Source organism: Monodelphis domestica, chromosome 3, assembly GCF_027887165.1.
Source record: "Monodelphis domestica isolate mMonDom1 chromosome 3, mMonDom1.pri, whole genome shotgun sequence".
Lineage (NCBI taxonomy): Eukaryota > Metazoa > Chordata > Mammalia > Didelphimorphia > Didelphidae > Monodelphis > Monodelphis domestica.
The window spans coordinates 259,694,172-259,707,674 of NC_077229.1; the positions used below are offsets into that span (position 1 = coordinate 259,694,172).

At 33.0% G+C, this 13,503-nt stretch overlaps 1 protein-coding gene across 1 annotated transcript in view; it reads right to left on the bottom strand.

Moving 5' to 3' along the window:
• Nucleotides 1-483: 483 nt before the first annotated feature.
• TWSG1 (twisted gastrulation BMP signaling modulator 1) overlaps nt 484-13,503 on the bottom strand; it is a 63,764-nt gene continuing 50,744 nt past the window's right edge. The window contains exon 5 of the mRNA XM_001364879.5: nt 484-3,996. Within this exon, the coding sequence (XP_001364916.1) occupies nt 3,815-3,996 (182 nt within the window). The 3' untranslated portion in view covers nt 484-3,814. The remainder of the gene's footprint in view (nt 3,997-13,503) is intronic.

Genomic DNA, 13,503 nt, shown 5'->3' on the forward strand with positions numbered 1-13,503 from the left:
ACTTCTGTATGTCTGTTATTCTTTTATTAGAGATTTTCCTTGTGCCCCCCCTCCAGGACAAATCTGAAATATTCGACTGTTGGAAGGACCCACTGAATTTTCTTTTTTGAAACTTTATGTCCTCTCTTATGAAGCTCTATTAATAACTTCTTTGGATCCTCCAAACATGTTTTTGGGTCAGGTGATGCTAGCAGTAAATCATCCACATAGTGTATTAATCTGCTACCTTTGAAAATTATGGTGGCTAGATCTCTCGGCAGAAGTTGACAAAATATTGAATCAGACTCACAACATCCTTGTACTAATCTGGTGTAACACAACTGAGTTTGTCCCTATTGGAAAGCAAAAATATTTTGAGAATCAGGGTGTAATGGTATTGTAAAGTAAGTGTTGCTCAAGTCCAACACTTCCACATTAGCTAGACAGAAATATCAAAAAAAGATTTATTTGGTGTGTGATGTTGGGATGAACAAAAACCATAACTCCAAAATATTACAATATTTTAATTAAAATACATTTTGTTTACAGGGATAAAAAATACAAAATACATACATTTTATGTTGCTAATAGATTGCAAGAAGATATAATAACACAGGGGAGAAGAATGAATTAAACTTCTTTAAAGCAAGGACTTTTTCAAAGTCAATTTTATTAATGTGTGACTTCAGTGACTTCTCTCACCTTCTCTTACAGATATTAGCTCTGCTCTTAAATAGCCATTAAGTGGGTTATGATTCTAACATCAACTATTTTAGTTTCCTTAAACTTTAGCATTCCTAAATGATGGTTTTATCTTTGACCCATGACATACCCATAAACATATATTGGAATTCCTTTGGCTCCTCAAATGAAAAATAGTTTCAATAAAAAGCAGAATAATCAAGCAAATAAGAGGAAACTTATTTGCCCTAAAAGAAACATTTTATTGTGTGAAATTTCCTCTCTTTAATACATCTCACTTACATCTACAGATTTCATTTCTATATTGTTTAGTTACTAAAATTTAGCATCAAATTTTAAAAATATAAGAAACAGAAGTGGTATCTATCAAATCTCCAATATATAAGAATTTGGTGCTTAAGATAGTAGTAGTGTCCAGGTGTCACAGTGGCTAGCTATAACTTCAGGGTAACGGCCTTTATGTTGTTTCCATCTATATTTACAATCAAATTTTATATACCTATTATCCCAAATAAGAAAACAAATTATGAGATAAATGGCAGAGAGGTTTATATACTCATTTATTCCACCTACCAAAATAAATTAAAAAAAAAATCACAAAAAAGACTAACTCAAAGAAGAGCTATAAGTGGGTAAACAGAGTAAAAGGGGAAATTCCATCAATTTAAATTGAGTTATGGTACAAGAAATCACCATCAAAATGTTGGGGATCAAAAAAAGCAATGTGGAATAAATCAGAAAAAAATTTAAACCAACAGTTATTTATAAACAAACATCAAATATCTAAAAGTTAGGAATGTCAATTAAAGAAATATATATGCTAAGTAAAATTAATACAGATGACAACATTAAGCACACTGCCAACAAAAAAGGAATCTCTCTCTATGTTTGTGTTTACTCTGAAGAAGAAGTTGAAACATAGCAAATGACCTAAACATCCTTACATTTTTTTCCTATCTGCAGTAAAAATAGTCCCTCGGGCTGCAAGTATTAGTTGTGTATGGTGAAAATCTATTCAATTCCATTAAACCTTTTAAAAAAGAGATTGATTGCTATGATGTTTTACTCCTAAATATATGAAGGTTATAATTACAGGCTTTTGAGGTTGTAACACAAGATGCAGGATGAAATGATGAATACAAAATGAAGGGGAAGAGTATTGCTACCTAAAAATTGAAAGTCTGTGTCCTAAATATAAACTCTCTCCAAAAAATATGAAAGAGAAAGTTATCTTAAATTGCTGATATTTTGTATCCAGGTAGATTGCATGACATGCTTGGTATAAGTAGAAAATACTACTTAAGACATCAAGTCTTTTAATTTTAATTTTGTGATAACTGATCAGAAATATGCACAGAAATTTAAGACCAATATTCAAGAAAATGACTAATAAAAATATATCTAAGATAAATTTGTATTTATTAGGAAGAAGTAACAGAAATGTATTCTAGAAAATCTAAATGTTAAATCAAATCATATTTTAGATTCAATAAAGAAATTTCCTACTAAAGGAAAGCTGTGCATTCTGAATAGCTAAAAGTCTTGTTTGCACTATGATTTATTTAATTTTATTTATTTTAGATTTTCTTTATGTGGGCAGGCACATTTTATGTAAATAATGTTCTGGCTTTTTATCAGAATATTACATAAAGAGCAACAAAAACTCTGGAATGTACTTGGAATTTTGCTTTGTACCTCATAAGAATCCCTTTCAAAACCATCAGAAATTCTTTGGAAATAGGCCAGTCATAAAACCTTAAATTTTATAGTGATTATAATTAAAAATCTGGTTTTCAGTTATTACAGTTTGACAGTTGATCAAGTGTCTTAACCCCTAGGAAACAATGCTGAAAAATATAAGCTAGATTCAGATATAAAAATGATTAAATAGAAGATTCTGGAGCAATAAAATTATTTTAAGTACCCTGATCTCAGTTTTCCTATATCATATCCCTCAACCTTCTTTCTAAAACATGCTCAAGCCATTCCCTTTTGAGACAATTAAAAATTTTTTTTTCTCTTTAGCCCTATTCTTTCCATTACCCTGATTCTACACATTCACAATTCAAATTTGGGCTTTATTCTGTTCTGCTGTTTGTGGGCTTATTCCTATCTTCCAACAAGTCTCCAACTCTTAGCAGTTCACTCCTACTGGGCACTTACACAAACTACCTGGATAACTTTGGGCAAGTCACTTAACCTCTGTTTGCCTCAGTTTCCTCAACTTAAAAATAGAACCTACTTCCAGGGTTGTAATATTTGTAAAGAATCCAGTGTCCAGCATATGGTAGATGTATTATAAATGTTTATTCCATTCTTCCTTACCTTGATTCAAGCTGTTGTTTTGTTATCCCAATTAAGTTCTATTATCTCTTATCTCTTAGCCTGGCACTCACCCCCCATTCCTAGGGCTCCTTATACAAACTGGCCTCACAAGTCACATACAGAAATTCTGTTTCAATTTAGTGTATTTAAATACATCAATGTTTTCATTACTATTCCACATGCTTGCAATAATCTTATTTTATTTTAGATTTATATTGTAAAAGGTGTCAGTTTGATTTTTATGAAAATATTTGTACAAATATAAGTTTAAGGAAAGGGAAAGGACAGGTTTTATGATGACCATAAATATAAAAACTCCTCATTCTGCAAATGGTGTCATTCTAATGCTTTTAAAAAGGAAAATTTAAATATGAGAATTATCAAAGTAAACCAATCTTTCTTTGGATGTCTGCTAACATTTTCAAAATAAATGGTTAAGGAGGACTGGCAGAGACTAGTATCAGTCTTCTGACATGTGTATGAGATACCTCAGTGAATTCTTCAATTATACTTGCACAAACGAGATTTTATATATATTCTAAGGCAAGAATTCACTGATGATCAACAACAAGCTAATCAACATAAATCATTATGCTCAACAATTTCCAAAAATTAAAAGGAAACAAACATGATAGGAAAAAAATTATTACCCAAATTTTTTTAAGTGACAAATACTTAAAATTCTTTATCTTCTTTCCAAATTACTTGCATTCTGACAAAATAGGTATACTTCACTAACTGATGGCTTTCCAACTTTTCTTTTTTAATGAAGATGATTTTGGTGTGTTATTATAGAACTTTTCCTTCTTCAAAACATGCAATTCATACATTTGACAGTTTTACTGCCATAGTCGATACATTCTGGTCCAATACATTCGCAACAGGCATTATGGAACCAGCGATATTTAGATGCTCCCATGGATTCACAAGAGATCTTACATTGATGTATTGACATACAGTCATCAAAATATACCACAGTACACATGTGTTCTGGAAACAAAAAAGATACAAGATATCAGAGGGAGAAAGTAAAATGAAAATAAGACAGCAATTATTTTGTATAATAATGACATGAACATTCATTTATCTTAATTCTTTTAAGAAAGCTCCAGAATCTAATTCATTCAAATAAAAATAAACTTATCACATGATATAAATATTTTTTTAAAAATAGCTACATTTACCAAAACAAAAAAAGTACTGAGAAGTAGCATTGCTTTATATAGTTTTGCACATCTCTTTAATGTCTGACTTAACAGAAAACAGCTGGATTCTTATACTGCTTCTTCATTCAGTATGAAGAAAATCTGGCCTCACACAGATGTGTAATTGGAAAAGTTACTATTTTAATAGGCAAAAACATATTAGTACTTTATTAAGTAAACAACACCTCTGAATTATTATGAAAATATTTTTGGCCTCTCAGACCATTTTAGGAAAGAGTGTCTTGGGGATCTTCCAGGGGTCTGAGGACAATACCTTGAGAACTGCTGGTATAAACAGAAGATCCTGTGTGAAAATTAATTGCCCAAGAGTTGATACTAATCTCAAAGATTCTCCTTCATTAATGGAAATTCTCAGTATCATAAAGTTTGGAATGTATATGTAAATAAAATTAACACTTTAAAAAATGCTGCTTGAATCACTAACTTTCTTTTGAAAAAAATTTTTAAAGTAATTTGTTGATATCTTTCATTTTTAAAAAACATTGTCATCGTTGTCTCAGGTATCTCTGTCTCTCTTTCTCCTAAAGAGCCTTCCAATAGAACAAATGATATTTTTTAAGGAGGAAAAAAATTACCACAACTAGTCTACACCTTGAAAAAACTCAAAACACAGGTTTAATTGTGCCATAAGAAATGACAAACAAGGTGATCACAAAAAAACCCTGGAAAGACTTATATGAAGAGATGAAAAGTGAAGTGAGAACCACCAAGAGAATGTTGTACACAGTGGCAACAATAATGTATGATGATCAACTGAATATTAACTATTAATAATGCAAGGATCCTGGACAACTCCTAAGATCTTAAGACAAAAAAGGATATCCTCCACTATAGAAGGCATAGACAAAGTCCAAATGTAGACTGAAACTTATCATTCTTCACTATTTCCTTCATGAAATTTTCTTTGGTGTAAACAGTATATGTCTTATTTTATAACATGACAAACAGAGAATATGTATTATATGATAATATATGTACAATCTATATCATGATACCTGCCTTTCTTGGGAGGAGGGAGAAATGGGAGGGAGGGGAAAAGAAAGAAAGAGACATAGATTTTTGGATATAGCTAATGTGAAAATTTGTTTCTCTTGGAAATGCACATTTATCATAATTATTACATATTTATAACAAATCATGTATTATATTATTGCTACGTTATGTATAAAAATAAATGGAAGATATAAAAAAAGAAACAAAGTTTAAGAAACTAGAGAAAAAATCATTTGTTTTTTCTCTGGAGTATACTATTTTTCATCATCAGTCCTTTGAAATTGTCTTGGATCATTGCACTGATCAGAGCAGCTAAATCTTTTATAGTTGATTGGTACTAAAATATTGCTTTTACTGTGCATAGTGTTCTCCTGGTTCTGCTCACTTGACTTTTCATTTCACAAAATCTTCCCAGGTTTTTCTGAAATTATTCCCCTTGTCATCTCTTACATTACAACACTGACCCTATTAATAGGATCTCTAGGTCAATGAGCATGAATAGCTTTATAACTCAATATATATTTCCATCTTGTTCTAAAAAAATTATTACTGTTTTAGTAATATATCAGGCCTGTTTCTCCATGTTTCTATTGACATTTAATTTGATTTAATTTTAGCCCATCAAGTTCTCAGCTAAAATATATTACCAGGACCATATTTTGCTAGATTCATCCTTAGGCAGCAGACACAGTCTGTGGCTAGGACCATACTCTTTCCTGAACAAGTCTTTTCATCTTGATCATATCGAGTTGAACTTTTGTTCTATTGCCATAATCCCTCAGGGATGTAGGATTACTTCCATATTATGGTGAATATTAAAGTTAAGACTTTTGCATAATATTTATGCTCTATTATGGGATCTCCAGATATCTATCTTATTTATCTAAGTATCTACTCATCTCCTTAATTTCTTTTTAATTTCTTTTTTGGTTTGATTTACCTAGTTCTGGGAGGGAAAAATTAAAGTCTACCACTATTATTATTGTTATTTTTTCCATATGTATCTTATTTAGTTTTTCTTTTAACAATGTGGATGCTTTAACATTTGGTACATACAGGTCCAATATTGATAAAGCTTTATTCTCCATAGTAACCCCCTTTCCCAACATAATCCATTCCTTCCAGTTATATCCATTTTAATCACAACTCTGTCAGAGATCATGACTGTAACCCCTGCCTTCCCTGTATAAACTTGGGCATAGTATATTCTGCTCCAGCCCCATCCCATTTACTTTTTTGTCAAAAACATTTCTTACATCTTGATATAATAGTATTTTTTTGCTTTTGATATGGTTAGTTATGCTTATAATTTTTCTAATGTTGAATTAGCCTTGCATTTTTAGTATAGACTCCACATGGTCATAGCATATGGTCTTTGTGACATATTGCTGTAGTTTCCTTGCACATTTAATTTAAAAGATTTTGCACCAAAATTCAGTAGGGAAATTGGTCTGTAGTTTTCTTTCTCTATTTTTGCTCTCCCTGCTATAGTTTATCAAAACTATATTTAAATAAGAAGGAATTTAGTAGGACTCCTTTATCCAGTTTTTCAAATAGTTTATCTAGTATTAGAATTACTTGTTCTTTAAATTAATGGTGTAATTTACTTACAAAGCCATCTGGTCCTAGAGATTTTTTTCATAGGGAGTTCATTTATAGTTTACTTTATTTTGTAAGATAAAGTTATCTAAGTATTCTATTTCCTCTTCTGTTACTCTTGGCAATTTATATTTTTTTAACAAATATTAATATGCTTCACTTACATTGTCAGTTTTATTGGCATATAATTGGGTAAAATAGCTCCTAACAATGCTTAATTTTATCTTCATTGCTGCTGTAATTGATCTTTTACATTTTTGATGCTGGTAATTTGGTTGTTGTCTTCTTTATTTTTTTTAAACATTATTTTATTTGGTCATTTCCAAACATTATTCACTGGAAACAAAGATCATTTTCTTTTCTCCACCCTCCCCTTCCACCACCTCTCCCAAAGCCCACGCGCGATTTCACTGGGTATCACATGTGTCCTTGATTTGAACCCATTTCCATGTTGTTAGTATTTGCATTAGAGTGTTCATTTAGAGCCTCTCCTCAGTCATATCCCCTCCACCCCTGTAGTCAAGCAGTTGCTTTTCATCAGTGTTTTTACTCCCACAGTTTATCCTCTGCTTGTGGATAGTGTTTTTTAGATCCCTGCAGATTGTTCAGGGACATTGCATTGTCCCTAATGGAGAAGTCCTTTACCTTCGATTGTACCACAATGTACCAATCTCTGTGTACAATGTTTTCCTGGTTCTGCATCACTTCCTGGAGGTTGTTCCAGTCTCTATGGAATTCCTTCACTTTATTATTCCTTTTAGTACAATAGTATTCCATCACCAACATATACCACAATTTGTTCAGCCATTCCCCAATTAAAGGGCATCCCCTCATTTTCCAATTTTTGGCCACCACAAAGAGTGCAGCTATGAATATTCTTGTATAAGTCTTTTTCCTTATTATCTCTTTGGGGTACAAATCCAGCAGTGCTATGGCTGGATCAAAGGGCAGACAGTCTTTTATCGCCCTTTGGGCATAGTTCCAAATTGCCCTCCAGAATGGTTGGATCAATTCACAACTCCACCAACAACGAATTAGTGTCCCTACTTTGCCACATCCTCTCCAGCATTCATTACTTTCCATAGCTGTTATGTTAGCCAATCTCCTAGGTGTGAGGTGATACCTCACGAGTTGTTTTGATTTGCATCTCTCTGATTATAAAAGATATAGAGCACTTTTTCATGTGATTATTAATAGTTTTGATTTCTTTGGCTGAGAACTGCTGGTTGTTGTCTTCTTTAAAAAAATCAAATTAAACTATTTTATTGGGGTTTTTTCTTTATAAAAAAAGCTCTCAGTTCAATGTTTCCCCCCACTTTCAAATTTATTAATCTCTCTTTTGATTTTCAGACTTTCCATTTTAGTATTTAATTGAGGATTTAAAATTTGTTCTTTTTCTAGTTTTTTCATTGCATGCCCAATTCATTAATCTGCTCTTTTTCTTTTTTTATTCAGGTAAGCATTTAGAGATTATTTTTTCCCTAAGAACTGCTTTGTCTACATTTCACAAATTTTGACATGTCTCATTGTTGGAATTATTTTTAATGAAATTATTGGTTATTTCTATGATTTGTTCTTTGAGCCATTCATTTTTTAGGATAAATTAGTTTCTAAATAATTTTTAATAATCTATGTTTTCTAAGTCCTTTCTCAAATGTAATTTTTATTGCATTATGGTCTGGAAAAGGTGCATTTAACAGTTCTGCTTTTTGACATTTGTTTGTGTAGTTTTTATTCCCTAAGAAATGGTCTATTTTTGTGAAGGTACCGCTTACAACTTAGGAAAAGGTATACTCTTTTCTATTACTTTTCAATTTTCCTCAGAGATCTAATATATCTAACTTCTCTGTTCGTCTTTTCCCTTCTTTCTTATGGTTGGATTTACCTAGTTCTGAGAGGGATAAACTGAAGTTCCCCATTAGTATAGTTTTACTGTCTATGTTCTCCTCTAAGTCATTTAACATTTCTTTCAAGAATTTGGATGCTATGCTATGTGGTACATATATGTTTAGTACTGATATTATTTTATTCTCTATGGTACTTCTCAAAAGGTTTCCTTGATTATTTCTTTTAATTAGGTCTACTTTTACTTTGTCATCTTCACAAAAATAGATCATATATTAGGGCATAAAAAATTTCACAAACAAATGCTCCAGGCTCTTATCTTAACTGTGAGCATCTTTCTGTTTCCAGTGTATGTTTCTTGTAAATAACATATTGCTACACATTTTGGTTTGTAATTCATTATGCTATTCAACTGTATATTTTCATTTTCTCTGATTTTTATACTTATCCTCCTCACTTTTCTTTTTACTGTCCCACCTCAAAAGGCTTTTTGCTTCATTTAATCTACCATTCCTCTGATTATCCTGCCAGTCTTTCTCAAACCTTGTTCCTTCCAATTTCCTGTTGGGTGCCATAGATTTCTATAAGTGTGCATATATAATCTTCCCTTTTTAAACTAGTTTAAATGAGTGAGGATCAAGCATTGATTCCCTCCCATTTCCCCTTCCACTGTAAAAATTCTTCCTTGAATGCCTTCTTAATGTGAGGTAATTTTCTCCATTCTTCTTCTCTTTCCCTCTCTCCCAATGCATTCTCTTTCTCACCTCATCCTTCTATTTTTTTTTATTGATTCACGCCTCTGCCCTCTGTCTGTAACAGTTAAAATTAGTTTCTCTGCTAAAAGTATTATATTTTATGAGGTTTATTAAAGATTAAGAAATAAATAAAATACAAAATAAGAAAGCACGTGCCTAGGAGGGCCGAAAGGCCCATTCACTTACACTACATCTTGAGAGACGCGTGTCTTTAGAAGCGCAAGCAGGAAGAGCTTAGTAGGCTTTACAGCCAGTTTAAATAAAAATTTTGATCTTGCCTAGGTGGGGATCTCAGTGAGATAAGAGGGCATCTTGGGAACTAGAGCAAGGACTTCTGGGGATTGAAGTCCGGGGTTCAAATCTCCATTTTTACAGTCTATGTAGATTCCTTTTAACTGTCCTAATAATGATAAAAGTTCTTAAAAATTACATGTATCACATTCCTATAAAGGAATATAAATTAACTTTAATAAGTCCCTTATGATTAATCTCTTATGTTTGTTTACCATTTTATGCTTTTCTTTAGTCTTGTGTATAAATGTCAGATTTCTCTTCAGAGTTGGCCTTTTCATTAATTGAAAGCTAATTAAATATCCATTCCATATCCCCTCCCCAAAAAGTTCATTAATTAGGTTATTCTTAGTTGTAATCCTAACTCCTTTGCCTTCTGGAATACCATATTACAAACCTTCCATTTCTTTATTGTGGTAGCTGTTAAGTCTTCTGTAATCCTGATTGTGGTTTCACAATATTTATATCTTTTATTTCTGAATCCTTGTACTATTTTCCTCCAGACATGGGAGCTCTGGAATTTTGCTATAATGTTCCTGAGAATTTTCATTTTGGATCCTCTTTTAAGGAGGTGGTTGGTGGATTCTTTCAATTTTCACTTTGTACTCTATTTCTAAGATATTGGGGGCAGTTTCCTTTGTAATTTCTTGTTTCTATATAATGGCTATGCTTTTATAAAAATATGACTTTCAAGTAGTCTAATAGTTGTTAAATTATCTCTTCTTGATATATTTCCCCTGTGTTTTTTAATGAGATATTCTGCATTATCTTTTTTATTCTTTTTACTCTATTTTATTGTTTTTTTTGATGTCTCATGTAGTCAATAGCTTCTAGTTGCCCAGTTCTAATTTTTAAGAAAGTATTTTCTTCAAAGAGGTGTCATACCTCTTTTTCCATTTCATCAAAACTTTTAAAGGAGTTTTTTTCCTTCAGTGAAGAGCTGTATCTCTTTCACCATTAGTCAACTTTTTTAAAGAGGTTATTTTTCTTCAGTATTTTTGGTGCCTTCATCTTTTACCAAGATTTTAATTCTCCAGTAATAATTTTCTTATATTTCTTTCATTTCTATTTCCAATTTTTTTACCACATTTGTTTGATTTTTAAAAATTATTCCCTGCCTCTCCATCTCTTTCAGGAATTCTTTTTGGGCTTGTAGTCAATCTGCATTTTTCTTTGAGACTTTACTGTTTTCATGTTGTCATCTTCTGAATTTTGTCTTAAACTTTCTTGCCACAACAGTTATCAGTCAGGCTCTTTTTTATTGTTTTGCTATTTTTTCCAGCCTATTTCTTGATGTTAAACTTTATTATTAGATTGGGCATTCCACACCTTGAGAGGAGGAAGGCATTGTCACTGTGCAATGCTTTAGGATTTTTTTTTGCCCTTTAAAAAAAAAAGCCCTAATTATGTCTTAGAATCAATAAGTATCAGTTCCAAGGCAGAAGAGTGACAAAGGTTAGGCATTTGGGGCTAAGTGACTTGCTGAGGGTCAAATAATTAGGAAGTGTCTGAATTCAGATTTGAATCTAGGATCTCCTGTCTCCAGGTCTGGCTCTATTCACTTAGCTGTCCTAAGCCACCTGGCTGCCCTTTGCTCTTCTGTTTTCACAGCTAGTTCATGAGTGAGGGGGGTGATATAGGAATATGTACTGTGGTCCTGATCATTCTGGTCCTTACAAAGAAAGAGTCCCTGTTACCTTGCAAATATACGAGCTAGCACTCTTTTCTGCTCTAGAACCAGGGTCCCTGTTCTCTTCATACCCTCAAATTGTGACTTAGAGCTCCTATTTTCTTATAACCACAGTACTCCTCTCTGCCCTGGGACTGTACCCAGGAGTACCCAGTACTCCTCTCTGCTCTGAGACTACTAACAGGCAGTGGAGTTTCCAAATGGTATCTGGTCTTGCACTGAGTGCCCTTGTAGGGACTTCCTGTTAATCTTTTTTCTGATTAGTTGGCCTTCTATCTCTGGGTGGCAAGAGTTTCCAAAAGTTCTGTGCTGCTATTGTAACCACTGTCTCCAAGGTTCATGGCTGGAATTGTTGTCTACTGTGCTATTGGCTAGCCCCTACACTAATGTCAAAGTCTTCTTTCAATCTCCTAAGTTGAGTTGTTTGGAAAAAAAGTCTTACCCTGACATTTTGTTGATTATGATTATCCAGAGCTGACATGCTATTTTAAAGTTGTTTGAAGGAGAATGTTGGAAGAGTTTAGCTCAAATGCTTCCTCTATTCCTCCACCTTGGCTAACATGAATAGGGGGGTTGGGGGAAGAGTACAGTGTGTGTGTGAGAGAGAGAGAGACAGAAATGGAGGAAAAGGAAAGGGCCAGACCTTGGAGCCATAAAGGTTCAACAGGAAATTTAGAATTTATGTATGCCATATGTATAATCATTTTAGTTTTGTGATAGGGAAATGATGATTAAATTGGTATTTCTGAAAGATTATGGGAAGACTGTATATAGGATGTTCTGAAGCAAAGAGAGTAGAGGAATGTAGGCTAGTTAGGAGGCTATGATGTTTCCTTGACAGTGAAGAGCCAAGCCATATTCCTTTTTATATCTCTCCAAGCCATTGTTAACATTTAACTACATAATTGTTGAATAAATATAGTGGGATTAGGGTGGTGGTAGAGTGAGAAAAGTGTCAAGGGACATTTAGGAAGAACTGGAGATTGGTGGTACCAATTGGTAACTGGGGGTACAAGGGACGACTCAATTTTCCAGACTGGGAAACTAGGATATTTCTCATAAAAAGAAATGAGAAATTAAGAAGAAAAGTTAGCCTTCCTAAATAAACCCTTACTATGTAAGGTCCATGGCAATTTACCCCACTTTGTGTAATATCATGTGTACAGAACACCTAGTTAATATCTAATGAGAGAAGAAGCTACTTATATAGTACTATGACTTTCATATAGCTGAGATTTTTTTTTCATGTTTTGGGTTTCCTTCATTGTCCCTTTAGTACTGAGCACTCCATGTAAAAAGAAATAATAATTGTAGGCACTACTAAGACATTCTTTACAGTGGCCTGTGGGTAATTCTATTTCCAAAAGCATAAATGACTTTGTAGTTGAGATGGGAGATTTGATTTTTTATTTCTAATGAAGTCTTAACTATTACATAAAGTATTCTGTTTTTTTTAAAATAAATGCTACATAGTCTCTGTGCACAGTGTAGATAAGGTTTGAACACTATGTTGATTTTCCATTATATAAAAGGAAATGATATTTAATTACTATTAGTACTACTAAAGATAAAATGTTACTTATTGTGGTATCGATAGTGTTTTGTAGAAAGGAAAACTGTGAATTAAGCTTTTGTATTTCTGCCCAATGAGATTGAGCAGCCATCATTTGGAATATGACGGGAGGGGGAGTGACAGTTGGAGTGAGAGAAGAAGATTATGGAAGAAACTGCTAAAAAGAAAAGGACTTTGCCCTCTGAACTCAGTTGAGTGAGATGCAAGGACCTTGAGCTCTAGATCCCAACCTGTGGAAAAGCGTTGCCTCCATTTCCCTTACCCAGAAGAAGAGAGAAGATTCCTACATGTTTGAGAGTATCAACTAGAGGAAGAACCAAGCAACAGCTACTGCTGAAAGGGGCTGATCCCTTAACTTCAGTGGGTCACCCTGAAGATCCTTTCCACCCCTTGATCTTCCCAAGAAGGACACTTGCCACTTGTTTAGTTAGGATAGAGATAGTGACTAGCTAAGAAGAAGTTAGACAAGCTGAAGCTGAGCCATCTTGGCTCAGCTGAAGAAGCAAAGACACCCTTTAGGGTCTC